The sequence below is a fragment of the Durio zibethinus genome, chromosome 1 (assembly GCF_047325235.1).
Source record: "Durio zibethinus cultivar Kanyao isolate XHJ-2024 chromosome 1, ASM4732523v1, whole genome shotgun sequence".
NCBI classification, from domain to species: domain Eukaryota; kingdom Viridiplantae; phylum Streptophyta; class Magnoliopsida; order Malvales; family Malvaceae; genus Durio; species Durio zibethinus.
In genome coordinates, this window is record NC_143162.1 from 1,685,211 (window position 1) to 1,706,873 (window position 21,663).

At 34.8% G+C, this 21,663-nt stretch overlaps 5 protein-coding genes across 6 annotated transcripts; 4 read left to right on the top strand and 1 right to left on the bottom strand.

Moving 5' to 3' along the window:
- The first annotated feature begins 140 nt into the window (after positions 1-140).
- On the top strand, positions 141-2,335 carry CYP712A2 (cytochrome P450, family 712, subfamily A, polypeptide 2). Its single transcript, XM_022910282.2, has 2 exons — positions 141-1,190; positions 1,568-2,335. Exons 1-2 carry the CDS (start codon positions 210-212, stop codon positions 2,180-2,182), a joined length of 1,596 nt encoding a protein of 531 aa, XP_022766017.2. The 5' UTR covers positions 141-209; the 3' UTR covers positions 2,183-2,335.
- A 2,626-nt stretch (positions 2,336-4,961) lies between these two features.
- On the top strand, positions 4,962-7,671 carry LOC111310911 (3,9-dihydroxypterocarpan 6A-monooxygenase-like). Its single transcript, XM_022910283.2, has 2 exons — positions 4,962-6,498; positions 6,732-7,671. The coding sequence occupies exons 1-2, from the start codon at positions 5,587-5,589 to the stop codon at positions 7,374-7,376; spliced, it is 1,557 nt and encodes a 518-aa protein (XP_022766018.2). The 5' UTR covers positions 4,962-5,586; the 3' UTR covers positions 7,377-7,671.
- Positions 7,672-11,614: 3,943 nt separating this feature from the next.
- Positions 11,615-14,161, top strand: LOC111310912 (3,9-dihydroxypterocarpan 6A-monooxygenase-like). Its single transcript, XM_022910284.2, has 2 exons — positions 11,615-13,011; positions 13,431-14,161. Exons 1-2 carry the CDS (start codon positions 12,103-12,105, stop codon positions 14,064-14,066), a joined length of 1,545 nt encoding a protein of 514 aa, XP_022766019.2. The 5' UTR covers positions 11,615-12,102; the 3' UTR covers positions 14,067-14,161.
- A 716-nt stretch (positions 14,162-14,877) lies between these two features.
- On the top strand, positions 14,878-18,766 carry LOC111311551 (uncharacterized). Of its 2 annotated transcripts, none has more exons than XM_022911020.2 (5): positions 14,878-15,707; positions 16,831-16,915; positions 17,024-17,193; positions 17,378-17,652; positions 18,363-18,766. In XM_022911020.2, the coding sequence occupies exons 1-5, from the start codon at positions 15,332-15,334 to the stop codon at positions 18,537-18,539; spliced, it is 1,083 nt and encodes a 360-aa protein (XP_022766755.2). In that variant the 5' UTR covers positions 14,878-15,331; the 3' UTR covers positions 18,540-18,766. The 2 variants fall into 2 exon arrangements, with proteins under 2 accessions (XP_022766755.2, XP_089614053.1); XM_089757927.1 differs by having other exon boundaries at positions 14,897-15,707; positions 17,378-17,556.
- A 272-nt stretch (positions 18,767-19,038) lies between these two features.
- On the bottom strand, positions 19,039-20,269 carry LOC111311552 (polygalacturonase inhibitor-like). The gene has a single exon (XM_022911021.2). It carries the CDS (start codon positions 20,030-20,032, stop codon positions 19,265-19,267), a length of 768 nt encoding a protein of 255 aa, XP_022766756.2. The 5' UTR covers positions 20,033-20,269; the 3' UTR covers positions 19,039-19,264.
- Between the last annotated feature and the right edge of the window lie 1,394 nt (positions 20,270-21,663).

Consider the following 21,663-nt stretch of genomic DNA (forward strand, 5'->3'; position numbering starts at 1 on the left):
AGGAAGGGGGGGGGGGTTTGTTCCTTCTTGTTTGAATTAGGTTTTTTTTTTTGGGTTGGCCCAAACATGTGGGCCGAAGCCCAACTTCAAAGCTAACACATCCGACAAGAACAGAACACAGGGGTGGCTAGATGCGGCAGAGGATTTCTATTTCCAAATTTCTTTGTTTCAAGGATATATCTGGATTAAAAATCTAAGTCCAATTATATATGTCTGATGGTTGGCACCCCGTATTCAAAATTACTCCTCTTCATCTGCCATACCAGAATTTCATGGCGCCCACTCTTGGCCTCATGGACTACTTCTACCACTTCTTAATCCTGATCATTTCTACTATTCTGCTAACTTTCCTGGTTAAGTCCTTCAGGAAGTTTAAGTCAAAAGCCAAATATCCACCCAGCCCTCCGGCTCTACCGATCATCGGTCACATTCACATGTTAAAATCCGGATTACCTACATCCTTTCAGAGTCTAGCCAAAAAATATGGCCAGTTAATGCAGATACGCGTGGGAGCTACTAAGTTTGTAGTGGCCTCGGATGCAAAATCTGCTGAAGAAATATTGAGAACATTTGATACTGATTTTGCATCCAAGTTCCAGCCTGGTCCGACAACTTACCACATATATGAAGACAGCTCCTTTACTAATGCTCCTTATGGTGCTTATTGGAGGTTCATGAAGAAACTATGCATGACTAAGCTGTTTACAGGTTCACAGCTTGATCGGTTCATCCATATTAGAGAGCAAGAGACAAGCAAGCTCTTAAAATCGCTGCTGAAGAGGTCTAAAGAAGGAGAGCTATGCGACTTGGCGACTGAGATAACAGCTTTAACTAATAACATGATCTACAGAATGGCAATGGGAAGGCGATGTTCAAAGAATCCTAACCAAGCCGCGGAGATCAGAAAATTTATTACAGATAGCATGAAATATGCAGCAAAGTTTCATTTTGGAGAAGTTTTTGGTCCTTTGAAGAAATTCGACCTCTTTGGTAATGGGAAGAGGCTTAAGTTGACTCTGAAGGGTTATGATCAGTTGATGGAGCAGATTATGAAGGATTATCAAGATAATGAGCTGAACAATTGTGAAAGTGATCAAGAGAAAGATCTGATGGATATTCTGTTGAAGACTTATAAAGACAGAAATGCTGAAGTGAAGTTGACTAGGGATCAGATCAAGAACTTTTTCATGGTAATTGTTACTTGCATAATTTCTTTCTAAAGAAGAACAGTTACCAAACATCAATTAAAGCTTAGTTTCAGTTGCAGTTGATGATCTTAGTTATAAATTATAATAAGCTAAATCTTATGGTTGAGTTCAATCTGTCTTTCAATTATTAATTAGTTAGCATAAAGCTCAACTTCAATTATCACTTATCAATTAAGTCATTATCACTAAACTATAGGACCTTGTCCATTTTTCTTTTCCAATTAGATCATCTTATTTATTTAGTAATTTATTTCTATGAAATATCATTGTGTTGTTGTTTTACTGGCTTACTGCTATATATCCATCACATGAAAGCAGCAAAATGCTTGTTGACACATGATTCATGTCATGTCTGATAGGAATTATTTATGGCTGGTGTGGATACAACAGCAGCAGCAATACGATGGGCAATGGCAGAGGTTATCAATCATCCCCACATATTCAAAAAGCTCAGAGAGGAGATTGACTCGGTTTTGGGTACAAATAGGCTAATCAAAGAATCTGATGCCCCAAAACTCCCATACTTGCAAGCAGTAGTTAAGGAAATCCTACGGCTACATCCTCCAGGGCCCTTGCTCCGCCGACTTTCCAACAAAGATAGGAAGGTCAACGGCTTTGATCTCAAGGAAGGGACTAGAGTTTTCATCAACATCTACATGATCATGAGGGATCCAGATAGCTACAAGGAACCGGAAAAATTCCTGCCTGAGAGGTTCTTAGGCAACTCTACTGAAATGAAGGGCCAGGATTTTCATTACCTTCCATTCGGTAGTGGAAGGAGAGCTTGCCCTGGTGCATCACATGCTATGTTCGTGATGCATGCAACGATTGGAGCCCTGATACAATGCTTTGATTGGAGAGTGAAAGATGGGAAGAAAACCGACGATGGAGTAGCAGGTACAGGGTATTCAGGGGCATTTGCACTTCCTCTTGTGTGCTATCCCATCACCCGTTTTGATCCATTTGAGGCATGAATCCAATATCTGAAACTTGTTTTATGTACAGTTGTACTTGTTGCTAGTGCTACAAGGCAAGGAACTCATTTGAGCCTTTGAATTAGTGTATACATCACTTGTAATTAATAACACACCAGAAACCGTTTGTTGAGTGAAAAATCCTGTGGTATTGAAAAAAAATGCCATTTGAATGTTGAATGACACAATCAGAAACATGAAGGAAAGTTTTTAATTTGTTAGAGACTTTTTTGGATTTTTGGGTTAATTTGTTTAGGGTTTTACGTGTTGGACGACTTTGGAGGCTTTAATTACATTTCTATCATTTTCTTTTACGTTTTCAATTTTTCCTAAAAGGTCATTTAACAGGATAAAGGTGAAATTTATCATATTATATATATATATATATACACACATATTATTGTATATAATGTATAGATAATAAAAATATATTGTTGATGGAGAGTTGGACTTTTAGATTTGATAATCGAAATTTTTTTATAGTTTAAAAATTTTAAAAATTAAAGAAAAAATTGATAATTAAAAAAAAATATCATAAATAACTGGCATTCGTTAACAAAGAAAAGACAAAAATCTTCTTTTTATATATACATACATATACATATACATATGCCATAAACTTAATTACAAACTACTAATCAAGCTTTACCAATTAGCAGCAAATAAACCTCTATTAGGAGGATAAGGCAATATTCAAGCATATAACTGAGGTTTCATTTGGTTTAAACTTCTTTTTACTTGCTTTATATAATTTAATTTTTCTTTTTTTTTTTTACATATTATTCGTTTTTTTAAAATAAAAACAAATATTAAAAATATATACCTACCAGTTCAAACCCCTAATGTATTTCAAAAGATAATATATATTAAATGTTTGTTTTGAATATTAGAAAAATAATGTAATGATTGAACATTAAGACGGCAAATGTGTTGAATAATCACCGTTACATTAAGATTTTCTCTGGACCACTTTCGACCTCATGGACCACTGCTAAAAAAATGACAGACTATGATATATGATTTATGAATTAATGAACTTGGGAATTATTTAAAACTTTAGGGCAATTATTTTGAATGTCCAAAAGCTTTTTGCCAAAACAGTTTCTCTCGTATTTCTCAATTTCTATTATATATATACATATAGTACAATATTAAAATAAAACAGAAAATATATATTCTACATCATTTTTTATTTTATTTTATAGCAAAATTATTTGATCCGTGATTCAAGTTTCAACACATTTCAACATACGTTGTTTTCGTCCAACTTCATGTTGGTTGGATGATTATATTTATTCGACATGCTTATTGGTTTTTTCTACTTGATATATGTTGAAAGTTAAATGATTAACAAAAAAAATTGTATACATCAAACTCCAATAAGCCATGCCAACCAGGTCATTGAAAAGAAGAAGATATATATATATATATATTTATTTATAATGGCGAAACTATACCAAAGGGACCATGCACATGACATGCACGATCTTACAATAATGGTTTACTATATCTCTTCTTTATTAAAAGAAAGAAATTAGAGTCGATTATTCCTTGAATAAGTTGATGTGTTATTAGAATTATCGTTTGAATGTTACGTGTTTACGAATATTTATGTGCATAATATTTTTTTCAATCAAGTAAATAATAAAGTAAGAGAGATTTTAAGGGTAGATTAAAAATTAAAAAAAAAAAGAAAATAGAAAGCCAATTTCACAATTTGGGACCAATGTCATTTTCTCTCCGCTCTTAATTGAATATTAAGTAACTTCACCCTTCATTTAATTTCTAATTATATTTCATCCTTCAATTTAATTAGCAAGATGATGTGTGTTAGAAAGAGATATTGATAGGAATTACGTCAAAAGATTTTATTTTTATTTTTAATTTTATGTTTGACTATAATTTTTCTATTTTGATGTAGCTCCGAAGTCATTTTCTATTAAGATTGATAATCAATTATAAATTATAATTACTAATTTTTAAATTTAATTGATCACGTTCAATAAAGCTATCTTAGAATATGATTCAAGTTAATTAGATATTTTAAATTCAAGTTTGTTTAACAATTGAAAGATATGAATGATTAAGAAAATCATTTTGTTCTGCTTCACAAACTCAACAAATGCTTTCAGAGAAATTTAAAATTTTCAACATTTAAATTTGTTAAATACTTTTTTTTTTTTTACCATCACTAATTTAAAATAACTAAAACTTATATCTAATCTAAAAAGCGGAAAATATGAATGTAATAAAATAAATGAAAAAAAGAGAATATAAGAAGAGATCTATTGATTCAATTTCATGACTAGAATTGTATTCAGCAATCGTATATGCCATACAGCCATTGTGACCTCCCTTAAATCACTCCAGCTGAACATGACTCAGCGGCAACGTAACTAATCCAGACGTTAATAGCAACGGACACAAATTCTATCCTCAAACCAACTTTAACGTACTTTTAAACTAATTATAATTTATTGGACTGGACCACTCAGCTAACTTCCATAGCTTACTGAGTTCAACTCCATTCTAAATTGTAATGTTTAGGTTTGATGATTATTTGTATCATGATTCATACAAAAATTATATATTATAATTTGTATTAATATAAAAATATAAAATATATTTTTTATTTTATTAAATTTAAATATTATTATTAAAATTTTAAATAATATCACTTTTATATTTTATATTTATATTATATTCATATCCTACGTCATATTTTATCAGTGCTGTGAGACTCATAAGAATTTGCATTGCGGGGAATTATTTACGGCTAAGAAGCATTTCGATGAAATGCTGGGACGAAAAGCTGTTTCTTCGACGACGATGATAAATGGGTACTTGCAGTTTGGGAAAATCGAGGTGTCTGAAAGGTTTTTTTCTTTTTAAATGCCTGTGAAGGATGTCACGGCTTGGAATTCAATGATTTGTGGGTATTTGAAGTTTGGAAAAGTTGATAAGGCGGTTTGTTTGTTTCGAAAGATGCCATCTAGAGTGTGATTTCATGGACTTCAATGATTGATGGGCTGGATTATCATGGAAGGACTGATGAAGCTTCGATCTTTGGTTCCATGGCAATAGTGATATTGTTTAGAGGTTAAAATAAATAAAAATCAAGCATTGACGTCAAAACTGGTTGATTTAAAAATATTTTCATTGTTTTGATTATCTGTAAGCCGCAAAGCTCAGACTTTCTATTATTTTTCCCTATTGGTTACTCTTTCTTTTTTTTTTTTGCCAAACCCTAGTGGTTGCTTTGATGATCTACATTATGGATATACTATAGGAATACGTATACACATGGTCCAAACACAATCCTAAATTATTTAAGTAGGCATCTTTTCTGTTAACACTCTGTCTAGCTCTTTACTATCAGCCAGTCATCTTTCAAAACTTCAACTATGGCTGATTTGGGAGATCCTGCTATACTTTTCACTATTTGCCTGGCAACCATCATCTTGTTCCTAGCCATCTTTGCAAAGAATCTGCCAAAGGGTAGGCGTCCACCGACCCCTCCAGCCCTACCAATTATTGGACATCTCCATCTTCTCCGCCCTATACCTCACCGAGGTCTTCACAAGCTCTCTACACGCTACGGACCAATAGTGTCCTTCTACCTTGGCTCAAAACATTGTGTCCTTGTTTCATCCCCGGACATAGCAGAAGAATTCCTGAAAACTAATGAAACTTCTTATTTAGACCGCCCTAAAATGGCTAACTTCGATTACCTTACCTATGGCACATCCGATTTCTCAACGGCACCTTATGGACCCAGGTGGAAGTTGATGAAGAGACTTTGCATGGCTGAACTTCTGGGTCCCCGAACACTAGAGAAACTCCTTCCAATTAGGCGTCAAGAGATAAGGTCCTTTCTGAAGATGACCAAAAAGAAAGCTGAAATAGGAGAGGCTATTGATATTGTATCAGAGCTTATGACTCTGACTAATAACACAATATCCCGAATGACCGTCAGCTATCGATGTTCTGGTGATGAGAACAAAGCTGACGAGATAAGGAAGATGATGAGAGAGATGAATGACCTTGGGACAAAGTTTAATTTGGCTGATGTTATTTGGTTTTGTAAGAATTTGGATTTGCAGGGTTTCAGGAAAAGACTAGTGGAAGTTCGTGACCGGTATGATACTATGATGGAGAAGATCATAAAAGAGCATGAAGAAGAGAGGAGGAAGAGGAAAGAGATGGGGATTGAAGGTGATGCAGCGAAAGATTTACTTGATATTTTGCTTGATATTTATGAAGATGAGAGCTCAGAGGTCAAATTGACCAGGGAAAACATAAAGGCCTTCATTTTGGTAATGATACTTGACACAAACTCAAGCACACATCCATACAGATTTTAATTTAATTATTTCGGACAATTGTATTTATATCAAGCCAGTTTTTACAGTATTTTTCTTAGGGAAATGAGTATAAGAGAAATAAAAGATTGTACCAAAATGGATAATTAAATAAAATTACTAGTATTGAAATGAAAAAGATAAGCTCGAGATTATAGAAATTAATTTGTATGCTTTGAACTGTGCAGAATTTATTTGGGGCTGGAACAGATACATCTTCCACAACTATGGGATGGGGACTTGCAGAGCTACTCAACAACCCACATGTAATTGAGAAAGCAAGACAGGAGATCGATTCAGTGGTTGGAAACAACAGAATATTAGAGGAATCAGATGTTGCCAGCCTGCCTTACCTCCAAGCCATAGTGAAAGAAACACTTAGGCTTCATCCCAGTGGCCCATTCATTGTAAGAGAGTCAACTAAAGCCTGTGTTATTGCTGGTTATGAAATCCCAGCAGATACTCGTCTCTATGTTAATGTATGGTCACTTGGCAGAAACTCAAAGCAGTGGAAAAACCACCTTGAGTTCCGGCCAGAGAGGTTTCTTAATAGTGAAGAGTGGCAAGGGAAGAGCCAGTGGTTGGATGTGTTGGGACAGGATTTTAATCTTTTGCCATTTGGGAGTGGAAGAAGAAGCTGTCCTGGAGCTTCACTAGCACTAAGCATTGTCTCAACTGTCCTTGGTTGTATGATTCAGTGCTTTGAGTGGAAGCTTGGGAGTGGAGGCAACGGTACTGTTGACATGGAAGAGATGAATGGAATGACTCTCCTGAGGGCTAATGACTTGATTTGTTTCCCAGTGGCCAGGCTCAGTCCGTTTCCATCAATCTGATAAATCTAAATGTGGTTATCATGCAATATATGCTTGCTATTAGGAACATTTTCAGGATATGTAAAAGCTGAACAGTCTTAATTCCTCTGGAATTTGGGTGTTTTTTTAAGTTGATTGTACTATTTAAGTTGCCTACTCAACAAGCAACAGAAAGTACTTTACATTCTAGAATAATGCAATGATCAAATATATGCCTTATGGATCATGTTCTCAAAATGTGCAGACTGTATTAGTTACTTGTTTGGTGATGAATGCTTTCAGTTAGTTTTATATGAAACTATTTACTTTCAGTAAAGCAGTATCATCTCTTATGGAGCTCAAGCTTGACTTGGCTTGCAGTATCATCTGTTTTCTCCTAGCAGAAGCTGTTAATTTGTTTGCGTCCTTAGGCTGCGAACTTTGTTGCCAGGGGAACATGAGCATAGATCCTGTTAATTCCATGAGTGGTCAAAGCACCAATCAATTAAATTTAAGGGATACAGCCTGTTGTTTTTTGTCATTGATGGATTATAATGGTTTTAACATTGTATGTCTTTAAACCTGAATTTTCGTTCATTAACCATTCAATTTATATTTGTATGTAATTTTTTTTTTTTAACCTTGCAACAGAAACAGAGTTCTTTCTGTTTCTGATGCTTGACTATTTCAGAGTACTCTAACTATAGGACATGAAGCTTTCACCATCCATTTGTAATTGTCAGTAAACTCTAAGTTCCCAAGGTTGTCAACAATTACAAAGTAGTTTTCAACCTCTCATATTTTCTTCTTCCATTGTAACCTGCAACATCTCAAAGGGTTTTTTTCTTTTCTTTTCTTTTTTCCCTGTGAGACTCCAATCTTGGTTCAGATCCTATGAAGAAATGTAGCAGTCATTAATAGTGTATAGTGTCAATATTATATTTTTCCCTTGAAAGGATTAAGGACCTTATTGTCTCTTGATTTCATAAGTGCACTTTGTCCCCTCTAATGCAGACACTATTTTTCAATATATCAGTTTCACTTTCATGGCATTCATAAGGTAAGATAATATTAATTGTATCAATGTATGGTTATTCAAACATGTCCATATGCAAGAACTGAAGTAGTTGGCCTCTATTACTTGAGCCACAATTTTTTCATGAGGGAGATGAGAAAACAACCTATAGACCAATTATTTGACCTGAAGATGAGGCAAAATAAATTAAACTCTAAACCCTTCAATGCTTTTCAAGATGAATAAAATATTTACAAATAAATCCTGGAAAATGAAACAATTGATATGAATGTCCAGGAAAATACAGATCTGCATACATTGGAGCTTCTTTCATATGTAGTTCTCAAGCTCATGGACCACTTGTGTCGTTTGCTTCCAATCAATCATCTATATCTGATATGCAGGAAGAAAATGACCTCCAAAGGAGTTATAAGATAGCTAATTCCGGAAGAAAATGACTTCCAAAAGAAATTATATGTATCATCAAGATTTTCAATTATTGAGTCGGGAAAGCTTTTCCCCAGATTGTTCACTTTCATCAAAAGACAAAAATAACTAACATGAACACGAGATAATATATACACATCGATTTTGGTCCCATAATTAATACAACTTTAAAAAAAGGTTTACAATATAATTCAGCATCCCTCATCATAATCCAAGAATTTGGCCAAAAAAAAATCATAATCCAAAAAAAAAAGAATTATATATATACATCATTTTCACCTACAAATAATGTAGTTAATATACAATGTATATTATGGCCATTAATAATCAAGAACACAGAAGTCAGAAACAAAACAGTACAATTTCTTATGGCATTAATTATAATTATCCAGAGGACCCGTAATGGAAGCACATACATGTATTACGTCATACGTGTATGATATTTTACAAGTCTCATTTCATAGATAGTACAAGAAAAATATAATAAACATTGAAATACAAATATACTATTACTCACCGGAAGAAATTTGTCATAACCCAAGCAACAATTGCATTTAGAACAACCTACGTCATATCATTAAGTAGATATATTGGAGAAAGGTCAGCTTACACACATTAATTAATACCAACTTAAGTGGCATCTGTTATGTAAATCCATTTTATCCATTCCACTGTTTTCAAGACTGTTTTCCAATAAAGATACAGAATTTAAGAAACACATTTTTGCTCAGCTATACCTAGAGTGAAGTTTTTCATGTATCAGTAAACATTGATCATGTAAACCTTTTCTTGAATGTTGTAAGTTTGCAAGGAAACTGTAACCTGTTTACCAAGGAACTCAGATTAATTATTACCTATTTGGGCACTGTTAAAAAATTATAGTTTCGGTTCCTTAGGTTTATTAGACACTGCATGCATGATCAAGTTATTAGCTCTTCTGAACAAGAAAAAAAATTTATTATCTCCTTCAGTATCCTGCTTTGCATGCATTAATCCCTATTTGATAAGACTATCCCTATCTAATAAGACTGTTCTCTGCAGTGTTAACCATCAAAACCTAAAAGTAATTAACAATAGGTGGATTGATCCAACTTGAATATAAGAGTAAGACAACCTAAGATTTAACATTCGAATGACACGACATGGTTAGAGTGTGATATATGTGTCTGACATAGCTTGGAGCATTTTGACGCCTCCTTTTCGCCTTTTGGTTACCTGTTCTAGTGATCAAAGGAAGAAGAAGAAATGGATGCAGGCTGAGAGGAGGTAGGAGTTTACGCAATGCTGCTTGTGGCATGGCTGACTGGTAAAGGTAGGAGAACGGTGCAGAACAGAAGTTAGGTTCAGACTAGGGCTTTGACTTAGATTACTACTTGGACTTTAAAAAGGACTTAGTAAATTTTAGGCCCAAAATCATCTCCAATTATGTCTTCTTCAAATTGGGTTTATAATGCTTTGGTCATTTTATATTTGGGCTCTTGCCTATCTATTTGCTAATTATGGATTTAAGATTTAAGATTGTCCATTGCTTTGATTGGAAAGTTGGGAATGGAGCAAATGGTACTGTTAATATGGAAGAAAAAAGCTGGAATGGCTCCTCTTAGAGCTCATCCCTTGGTTTGTTACCCTGTGGCTAGGCTTTCTCCATTTCCATCAGTCTGAGATTCTGATACTGTTCATTGTCTGATTGTAGAAATGCTAGTTATTGAATTTCTCAGATCTCCACTGCTATGGTGAATCATTCAAATACATCCTGGCTCAGAAACCTTCAATGACTGAGCCTCAAGCTTGCTTGCTTCATCTAAATCCGCTATATAAAAATACAATGTTAGTAGAAATATGGTTGTCATCAGCAGCTGATTGTCAGTAGTTTTAGATTCTGTCCATATTTTCTATTTTCATAAATTGTATAATCTCTTATAACTAGGCAAATTGGCCGTTCCTATGTTGTGGCTTTCCATGTTGTTTAGCATTCAGGTGGGCTTGTTTCTTCTTGGAATTACCACTGTTACGGTTTGCCAAATCACCTTACCCTTTTTCAATAAACTTTCTGACTTTCTATGTCATATGAGTTTGGTATGTGCATGTTTGTATCTCAGATAGCACATTTCTTCCCCATTTTTGCAGATCTGTCGGGTAAAATGAATGAAAAAGAACAGCCAATGAGATCAAACTGTTCTCAAACATGAAAATACATGGTCAGTCCATGCCATTGAGACAGAACTTTTATTAGTTTTGCCAAACTTTGTTTTCCTTCTAGCTAGCTGCATCCATATCTCCTATTTAGGAAATGTAACACAGAACTAGCTCCAATTGGTTCGATTTATCTATCACCAAAATTCCACCATTCAAAAGTTTTAACTGAGGCTGCTTAATAAAAAATCCTTTCATGCAGAAAATTATGCTTTTCACTTGTTGCTTTAAGATGCTAAATCATGTCCTCTTGAAAATTAATGAAGGAAAGATATGTAAAAGAAAGCTAATTCCAGCTTGCATTAAGAATTATAAACTTCATTAGACCCAGGAATTTAGATAGGAAGAAGGCAGAGGAAGCAGGATACAATCAACCATAAACGAACAAGGCCATTATCTTGTCTGTTTTCCAGGAAACAATTTTAATGTCGCCAATGAATTGTGATTAAATCATTGGTGGCCCAAAAGGACGGAAGAAAAGAAGAAAATGACACGTTATTATAAGATTAGAGAAAATGCAGTGAATTGTCATTGAAAGGAAGGAAACCTCACTCAAAAGAATTGGAATGCCCTCTCAGAATTGTTTATTGCTAATTGTGTCTGGGCCTGTTTAGGTTTTCCTGCCAATTCTTTTGCAGTTTTAAGCTCAAACATCGTTATCAGAATGGCCGGTCAGGTTTCTCATTTCTTGTTGGCTCCCAGCCGGCCGGCCACTTGCAGAAACAACCAAATGCAACTTCTAAAAGGTTGAAACATGACGTGAGAAAGGAATAAAAAATCAGTATATAACAATGGAGGCTTAACAGTAGCTTACAATTTACGAATATGTCAAGAGAACAGAAAAGATATATATATACTTAGAATAATAAATGTCAATATGGTATTATATAATATAAGGGCTGATCCTTAACTTTTGACCTTGTGATCGACGGCAGATGGCCACTGACCCAGTCATGGCTATCCTAAGCAGAACTAGAGGGAAGAAAGATGATCACCCAAAATCCAAATACAAGATCCCAGAAGTTAATTGAGGTCCAACATCCTAGCAGCAGTTATATAAACACCTCTCTAAAACCATAGGCTTACTGTTAGTTGATTAACCAAGGTTCAAAGATGGCTGATTTCCAAGGCTACTTCCTACTTTTCCTAATATGGCTGGTATCCATTATTTTGGTCAGAACACTCTTCACCAAGATCCGGACCACATCACGTCTCCCACCAAGCCCTATGGCACTACCAATCATTGGACACCTCCACCTCCTAGCACCAATACCTCACCAAGCTCTTCACAAACTTTCAACCAAACACGGGCCCTTGATGCATATCCTGCTTGGATCTGTCCCTTGTGTTGTGGCTTCCTCCTCGGAAATGGCCAAGGAGTTCCTCAAAACCCATGAGTCGTCTTTCTCCAACCGGCCAAAAACAGCTACCGTTGACTACCTTACATATGGCTCTGCTGATTTCTCCTTTGCCCCATACGGACCTTACTGGAAGTTTATGAAGAAAATTTGCATGTCTGAACTTCTAAGTGGCCGAATGCTAGACCAGTTTCTTCCGGTTAGACGTGAAGAATTAAGGCGGTTTTTGCAGTTCATGATGAAAAAAGCAAATGCAAGTGAAAAGGTGGATGTTGGAGGAGAGCTTGTAAGGCTAACAAATAATATTGTATCAAGAATGACAATGAATCAAACATGTTCCAATAATGAGGATGAAGCTGAAGAGGTAAGGAAGTTGGTGCAAGCAATAGCCAAGCTCTCAGGGCAGTTTAATTTGTCAGATTTCATCTGGTTCTGTAAGAATTTGGATTTGCAAGGAATGAATAAAAAACTCAAGGAAGTTCGTGATAAGTTTGATGTGATGATGGATAAAATAATAAAGGACCATGAAGAAGCGAGGAAGAGAAAGAAGAATGGAGGTGATAGTGATACGGTGAAAGATTTGCTTGATATTTTACTTGATATATCAGAAGATGAAAGCTCAGAGATGAGATTGACCAGAGAAAACATAAAGGCATTCATCCTGGTAAATTTTTTTACTGTTTCTTTCTCTCTTTCTCATAAAGCTACTTTCTAACATTGAAGTACCTTGTTTTAGTAGTCTAATTTTCTTCACTTCTTTCCTGAAAGGGGAATCTATTTCTGTCCTCAAGCCTGAAAGTCTCCAGAAATTAAACTATTATTTATAAGAACAAAATCAATGGAGCTAAATCTACACAAACTACAGAAAACTCGGTCCTAGCTAGTATCCATTTTAATTTCAGTTAGAAGAACAAATCATCGCATATCTTAAACAAATTTTTATAAAAGACAATCACTCCGAATTCACCGGTTGGCATTGACATCATGTTAGTGTAGATGACCTCTGAATTATCAATATAAATGAAAATGACTTGACAATAGAATTCACAGACAATACTGATGGATAGTTTATAAATTTTCTAGGACATATTTGCTGCTGGCACCGACACATCTGCTGTTACAACAGAATGGGCTCTAGCTGAGCTTATTAATCATACTGATATAATGGAGAAAGCAAGAGAAGAGATTGATATTGTTGTAGGAAGGAACAAAATAGTAGAAGAATCAGACATCACCAATCTCCCCTACCTTCAAGCTATTGTAAAGGAAACATTAAGGCTTCACCCCACTGGTCCTATAATTGTACGGGAGTCAAGTGAAAACTGTACTATTGGAGGTTATGACATTCCAGCCAAGACCCGACTCTTTGTCAATGTGTGGGCTATCGGTAGGGATCCTAATCACTGGGAGAACCCACTTGAGTTCTGCCCAGAGAGGTTTCTCAGCATAGAGGGAAGTAGAAAAACTCAATTGGATGTAAGAGGACAGCATTTTCAACTGTTGCCATTTGGGAGTGGAAGAAGATCATGCCCTGGAACCTCACTAGCATTGCAAGTTGTTCAGACAAGTCTTGCTGCTATGATTCAATGCTTTGATTGGAAGGTTGACGGGGCAAATGGTACTGTTGACATGAAAGAAGGACCTGGTCTGACCCTTCCACGGGCTCATCCCTTAATCTGTATCCCTGTCCCTAGGCTATCTCCATTTCCATCGTTCTGATTTATCAAATGGAAATAGAAACCAATTGAAACTGTTGTGTGCTTCAAGGTTATTTTTCTTGCCATATCATTTTAAAAATTATTTTTTGAATTGTCAAACAGTTTTTAATAAAATTTTTGTTGAATATTCATTAATTATTTCAAAAATTGAAGTATAAGAATAAATTTACTCGAAGATTAACGTAAGATGATAAAATTACACTAACTAAAAGATTATGATAAATTTGAACCATCCACAGATATATATTTAAGATAAAACAAAAGATAGACTTCAATTTTAAAAGTACCTGTTAATTTAATTACTAATAATTGCAATTAGATATTTTCAATTTAAAACTTTAATTATCTATAAAAAAATATTTTTTGAAGGGATCTTGAGTTTGATCATCCTAGCATTAACTTACAGTTGAGAAGTCAACTTCTTGGGACAATTAATTATACTGGATAATCATGATCATCATCGCCAGTTTCCACCCAATTTCTTTTTCTAGTTTCTTTTTTCTTTCTTTGGGTAGGTTAGTTATTTAAGAAAAACATGAATAGTATTTTAATATATTAGTATTTTTTATTAAACTATTAAAATTTAGTTGGGTAAAATGGAGGAATTATTGCAACCTTATCACTTGTCCGCTCTGTTCGCTGCTGACCTTCAGAATCATGGGACTCACCGAACACACAAAAAAGAACCAAAAAAAAAAACTCGTAACGAACAAAACCGCAATGGATTTTTCTATGACGTGGCAATTAGATAAGGATGGCATGGCATGTAGGAACCTTTTCCGCGTGTCATTGGCTGTTTTAAATTCTATCTCAGGGCTCAGTCCAGAGTTTGCCTTTGGTTCAAATTAAAATTCATAATATTTGGATCCCCCTCGGTTTCTTCATATCAGCCCTCTCTGTATTTTTTTCTTATTAATTTCATACCCTGAATAGTTTACAGATCTTCAATTCTTTTTCTGAAAATTTCTGTGTTTTGCAACTCTATTGTTTCATTGAATCCACTCCAATCTTTACATGCTTTTTTTCTCAAATTTTACAGGGAAGAAGGTATTATTAATTTACCAGATCTATTCTATTGTGCTTTCTTCACAATCTAACCAAAAAATTTCAAAACCCTAATCTTGTTATAGAGTTTTGATTACTGGGTTGTTGTAATTAACTCAGATTGTGAATAGCTTTTTCACGGCATTTCTAAAAACAATAAAAAAAGGAGCTAACTTTCCATTGGTTTAAGCGATTTTGAAATCTGGGTTTTCCTCCAAAAAAATGGTTACAGTCAATTTGGGGATGCTTCATTACATTCTAGACCATGTATATGGTGCATTTATGCATAGAACAAAGATAACCCCACCATTTTTCTCAAGAGGATGGGGTGGAACAAAGCTTCAGCTTCTGGAGAGATTGATAAGCCAGCTGTTCCCTGAAGTTGAAGGCCAAAACTGGCCTCCAAGATTGATACAACCCATTTGGAAAACAGTTTGGGAGACCCAAAGTTCTTGCTTGAGAGAAGGTGTGTTTAGGACCCCTTGTGATGAGCACTTGCTGAGTGCATTGCCTGCTGAAAGTCACAATGCAAGGGTTGCTTTCCTTGTCCCAAAATTTGTGCCACCTCAAAAGATGGCATGTGTGGTTCACCTCGCAGGTATCACGGTATATCTTTTAGCCTTCAGATAAATCCTGCTCTTTTAGTTTTCTTTGATTGATTAATTATGTTGTATTTAAACCCTTGATATGGTTTTGTATCCGTTGGCTGTAGTTTAGTTTAATAAGTGATTGCATTATTTAATTAGGAGGTAAACCTTAGTTGTTTATTTATGTTTACTTATATACCTGGATAATGCTAGTTGATTGCTTTTTATTCTTGGTGTGAGCTTAGAATGAATCATCTTCTACATGGTGGGAATTGAATATTTAGGCTTAGTTTATTTCTGCTTTATTCAGGATGTAAAATTGAAGGAGATTTTCGTATTATGTCTATTTACAACGATGGACAACCTTTGGTTGGTAAATGAGAATGTCACCAGCTTCCTACCGTTTGTTAATTGGGTCTTGTGATGGTTGTTTGTGACTAGCTCTATATATTTCAAGCTTTAGCACACTTATTATTGTTTGTTTTAAAGATTTTAGTGTTATTTCTTTCTTTTCTTTTTTTTCCTTGAACTGTTTATACCAAACAGCAGCTTGATATAAGCTTACATTTGAGCATGGCAACACATCCAAGTTGATAGCTGAACCACTTTCCTTCTTTCAAATCATACAGTCGCAAGTTGTTCTCTGTTTCATTCCTAGTTATTCTTTTTCTTTTCTAATTTTCGTCCACAATTAATGGTATTCTTTTTTATTTTAATTTATTTTCTTGTTCTAATTTGTCAAAAATCTGTTCTTACTAGAAATATGAAGATGTTTGAAATGAATTTCACCTGACCTACTTATTGGGGATGTTTTGAGGGTTTACATGCTTTTCTCTATGTTATAATTCAGGGAACTGATTCCTACTCTCATAGAACAGAATATAGACATATTCACTAGATTTCATGTTCTTGTGGTGCTGTTTCATTTACACGTGTTTATAAATTCTTTGTTTGTTTGCTATACCCGTGTAAAATCATTGGCTGTTACTTCCCAGATTATTCATGTCAGAGTATTTCAGTTTTGATGTATATTTCAATCTTGCAACTATTGCTTCAAATTGAAAATCATTTGGGTTGTGAATTTGATGTTTAGAACTCATCCTTATTGATATATAATTTAACCTCCCTTGTCAGGCACAGGAGATCATACATTTGAACGGAGATTACGTCTTGGTGGACCATTATTGAAGCAAAACATTGCAACTATGGTGCTTGAGAGGTTGGAGTCCTTTTGGTGTTGTCAACTACTTTTAGAAGCTAAAAGCAAAGCTTGACTTCTTTTACTTATGCATTTATGTTTTCTAATTGATATAACTATTTTTGGTAGCCCTTTCTATGGTCAAAGACGCCCTATGCTGCAACGTGGTGCAAAACTCTTGTGTGTTAGTGACTTGCTTTTATTAGGAAGAGCAACCATTGAAGAGGCACGTAGCCTTTTATATTGGTTAGACTCTGAGGCAGGGTTCGGCAAGATGGGTGTGTGTGGGCTTAGTATGGGTAAGAATTGTTGTTGTTGTGGTGCTATTATTCTATTCGTATTTTTCATATATTACCTTTTGCTAGAAACTAAATTACCAGGTTCATGGTTGTGAAATATATGGTCAATATTCTTCCTGAAACTGGGTTGCTCTCACTCTTAATTGGTACTTCCTTTTAAAGTTTGACGCTTTTATGGAATTAGGGGGAGTGCATGCTGCAATGGTTGGATCACTGCACCCCACACCTGTTGCAACCCTTCCTTTTCTCTCCCCACATTCTGCTGTTGTGGCATTCTGTGAGGGTTTATTGAAGCATGCCACTGCATGGGAGGCACTGAGAGAGGATCTTGCAGCAAAAGAGGCTGCAATGACTCTCGAGGAGGTGAGAGAACGAATGCGAAATGTACTGTCTCTCACAGATGTCACACGCTTTCCAATTCCCAAAAACCCTAGTGCCATAATATTTGTTGCTGCTACTGTAAGTACCATATCTCTGTCTAACAAAATGGGTGTTCCTTAAGAATATTGATAAGGAGCTTGTAGTTATTTTTTGTTGATTTTGTTATGGAACTGCTTATTTCCTCTCGTTTGCATGTTATCAAAACTACTGAAAATTTAGTTGCGATATTTTAAGCTATTTTTTCAAACATGTTTGGTTACTCTTTATTTTTAGATTTTGAAGTCTTCAATGAAAAAAAAAAATTCTTTTGCATTTAAAAAAAAATTCAATGAAAAAATTTTTTTGCAAAGCAAAAGTTTTATTCAATTTTTACACTTAAAAGATTTGATTCCAAAGTTTCAACACTTAATTTCTTTTGCATTTAAAATTCCAATTTGCAAACAACTTAGGTGATACAGTTGTCCTTTTCCTGCAGTCCATGCTGTTGATTGTTGGAATCATCCATGTTTTTCTTATTTTAAGGCCCACTATTCAGGTTTCTTCCCCTGTTAGAAGGGGGAGGGGGCATGGGTAACTCCACATACTGTAAATAAGCTCACAGGAGAATCTAACACCTATATGCTTACCCTTCTTAGGTTTTAGATTTTTCATAGAATGTCTATGGTAATGCCTAGATCCCTAAATTATCTCCTCTCAAGCTTAATGCTCTCTTTATAATGGTCTTCGAGAGTCACTTCTCGTCATTTAATCTCATCATTTATATCTTCAAGTGCAATTATGTGTTTCAGGATGATGGTTACATACCAAAGCACTCTGTGCTGGAGCTTCAAAAGGCTTGGCCTGGTTCAGAAGTGAGATGGGTTACTGGTGGGCATGTGTCATCCTTTCTTCTTCATCATGGTGAATTTCGGAAGGCAATTGTTGACGGGCTTAACAGATTAGAATGGAAGGAATCTTCCTTGTGACAGTGCATCAAGAAATTACTGCATTTATTTATTAACATCACACTTGTAAACTGGATTATAGCAACTGATATTTGACTGCAACCCTTAAACGAAAAGAGAAGGGCAATTGCTTTGTGAATAATTTATTTCCACTTTATGTGTTTGTATTTAACTACATTAATTTTAGGGGAAATATAATGTTTTTGATTTCTTTGAGTAAATAATAAAGGGTCAAATTGCCGATAAAAGTTTTTGTTCAATTTTGATTTTGAGAGTTAGGGATATTGTGCTATCACAACTTGATTTAGAGCAGCCATTCTGAATTTATTGTACTTCGAATGATTCTGCCTTTATATTCTTTGGAGATCAGAGAGATTTTCCCACCTTCATGTTCTTTATCTTAACTCATGAAGGGGGCCAAATTTATGTGAGTCGCATTACTATGCTGCCTTTGTATTACTTCGTTTTCTGATCCCTTAAGAAAATTCATGCCCCGCATTGCAATGTAAGAGCAAATAACTTTGGAGTAAAACATAACTGCACAGCTGTTTATTAGGAAGCTACACCCTGATTATGTGCTTTTCTACGTTCTAGCCGAATCAAATTACAAGCAGACTCACATAAAAGCAAATTGAATGCCAGATCATTTGCCACTATGTGCTTATTACAACTCTTCCTGAACTATCATCTATACACACTTCACTGGTTGTGTTCCCCGGCAATCAAAGCCCTAGCTGTCTCCACCGTTACTTGCAGCTTTCAAGCGGAGTACCACACAAGCAACGGTTGTGAAAATACGAGGAGTAATCGAAATTCTGCAACTTCCCTCCGACTGGAATCTGCCAACACAACCTATTGTAACTCACATTCAAGAACTGCAAATTCACTCCGGTCAACCCAGTAGGAATGCTTCCCATAATCTTGTTGTGATTCAGATCCAGCCATGCCAAACTCTTGGGAAACTTCACTTTGGATAGATTAAACTGGAACATATTCCTTGAAAGATCAATTTCAGATGTAGTTTTGTTCGATCCAAACAACCTTGAAGCATCACCTTCAAGCATATTCCTGGACAAGTCAATGGTATCGAAGTCCATGTTGCCTAAAGAAGCAGGAATTGTACCAGAAAGTTTATTATGAGACAAGTACAAACCTACTGCTTTGTCAGGAAACATACCAAAAGATTCTGGTATTGAACCTGTAAGCTTGTTTCTATCCAAATGCAAAGCACCAAGATTTGGAAGTGAAGAGAGGGAGCTTGGAATAGAGCCTGAGAGGTTATTAAATGACAGGTCCAAGTAAGTCAAGTTCGTAAGTTGGCTAAGAAAATCTGGTACAGAACCAGACAGGTTTGTCCAGCTCAAGCGAAGAGTCTTGAGGTTCTTGAGCTTTACAATGGTAGGCTGTATGGTACCATTGAGGTTAGGCAGGTGTCTGAATAGAAGAGTTTCAAGGTAAGGAAGGTCGCCAACTTCAGCTGGGATTTGGCCTGTGAGAAGGTCATCAGAGAACATGGTGAGTGAAATAACACGGTGGGTGTTGAGATCATATTCAAGACAATACCAATCACAGCAATCTGTTTTTGGGTCCCATGACGCCAAGAGGTAAGGATTGTTTAAGGCTTTTTTGATCTGGAGAAGGACCTTCTTGTCATGAGGGTTGCAGTGTTCTGACAGAAAAGGTGAAAAGAAGATGGAGAGGAGGAGAAAGCAGAGAAAAACTGGAACAATCTTCACGTTTCAGACTATTTGCTTGACGAGACCATATTGCTCAAAAAATGCGATTTATAGGGTGAGGCAGGTTAGAGTGGTGGGACTAGATTGTCCATTTGTGAATTGGTTTCGGCACGTAGAAGCTTTAGACTGCTCAATGGTATTGAAAATTTTGGTTCCAGTCAAATCAGGAGTAAAATTAAGAGAATTTTTTTTTCATTTAAATCAAATTAGTATGACAAAATCGTATTTATTTTGTATAATCTAATGTTTATTTCATAGACATGGCATCTTACATGTTTAGAATGTAACGGGTGATCCACATTTTTTAAAAAAATATAATTTAAAATCCAATGGTTAAAATGGATTGAGCTACATGTTTTATGCATATATATTGCTTGATGAGGACTGTTCAATTCCTGGTCTAATTTTTCCATGTGCCAATGAGGCTTGCGACTGATGGAAGCTTTAGGCAGCACAAGGAGATTAATGAAAACCAGGTGCCAATGGAAGCGAAGAGCAAATTGCATACATTTTTTTTCTCAGCTCAATTACCGAAAAGAGTAATATTGGTATAATTAGTATTAATTACATGACCTTATTTCAACATGCTTTAATTATTTTTAAAATTAAATATGATGACTATTAATGTGAATAATTTGTATTGAAAGTGTAAAGATATAGGTAAAAATTAGAGTTAAATAAATCTTACATATATACTATTTGATTTCTTTTAGCAACTTACAATATAGAAGAGACTAAAATGGATATTAATATATTCAAGTTGATCCCTAACGTTCTATATTTAAAATATCATTATATGCAAGTGTAACATAATAAATAAAAATAAAATAAATCATCAATTACAAATACGTTCTAAATTCATTTACAGATCGAATTATTTATTCCAACACAAATATTTTGAATAAATATTTTTGAACTTGTACCTAATTCAACTTAAATAATAAATTATTAATAAAAATATTTTTTAATTTAATTTTGATTCAAATATATATTTAATAATTTTTAATATTTTAATATATTTTTAAAAATTTTGAGCTCTTCGACTCAACGGATAGAGCTAAGCTTTAGACAAAGCCTTTAAAAGGCTAATAGAACTTCACTTTTATTTTCATAAAATTTTAATATAAAGGAAGATGCATTTTTTATTTAGATTTTTTTTTTGTTTAATAAGAGGGACAGAACCTTACAACAAAAGAAAGAAATAGGTTGGAGATGAATCTCAATTTTGGTGTTTTCTTAAGATTTATTTGACCACTAAACTAAGAAATTGAAGACAGATTTAGACTTTTAATTAGCTAGAAAAGAAAAACTTAGACATATCAACTCGAACATTGAAGCGGCGAAGCAAAGTATGACAATTGAGGGAACTCTATAGGCTAGGCCCAGGCTTCAAAAACAAATTGGTTTCC

Coding starts and splice junctions, on each gene's coding strand:
- LOC111311552 (XM_022911021.2), bottom strand. CDS start 20,032: ATGTTCTCTGATGACCTTCTCACAGGCCAAATCCCAGCTGAAGTTGGC.
- CYP712A2 (XM_022910282.2), top strand. CDS start 210: ATGTCTGATGGTTGGCACCCCGTATTCAAAATTACTCCTCTTCATCTG. Junction 1,191..1,567: donor AGATCAAGAACTTTTTCATG/GTAATTGTTACT, acceptor CATGTCTGATAG/GAATTATTTATGGCTGGTGT.
- LOC111310912 (XM_022910284.2), top strand. CDS start 12,103: ATGGCTGATTTCCAAGGCTACTTCCTACTTTTCCTAATATGGCTGGTA. Junction 13,012..13,430: donor ACATAAAGGCATTCATCCTG/GTAAATTTTTTT, acceptor TAAATTTTCTAG/GACATATTTGCTGCTGGCAC.
- LOC111310911 (XM_022910283.2), top strand. CDS start 5,587: ATGGCTGATTTGGGAGATCCTGCTATACTTTTCACTATTTGCCTGGCA. Junction 6,499..6,731: donor ACATAAAGGCCTTCATTTTG/GTAATGATACTT, acceptor TGAACTGTGCAG/AATTTATTTGGGGCTGGAAC.
- LOC111311551 (XM_022911020.2), top strand. CDS start 15,332: ATGGTTACAGTCAATTTGGGGATGCTTCATTACATTCTAGACCATGTA. Junction 16,916..17,023: donor GCAACTATGGTGCTTGAGAG/GTTGGAGTCCTT, acceptor TATTTTTGGTAG/CCCTTTCTATGGTCAAAGAC. Junction 17,194..17,377: donor TGTGTGTGGGCTTAGTATGG/GTAAGAATTGTT, acceptor TTATGGAATTAG/GGGGAGTGCATGCTGCAATG.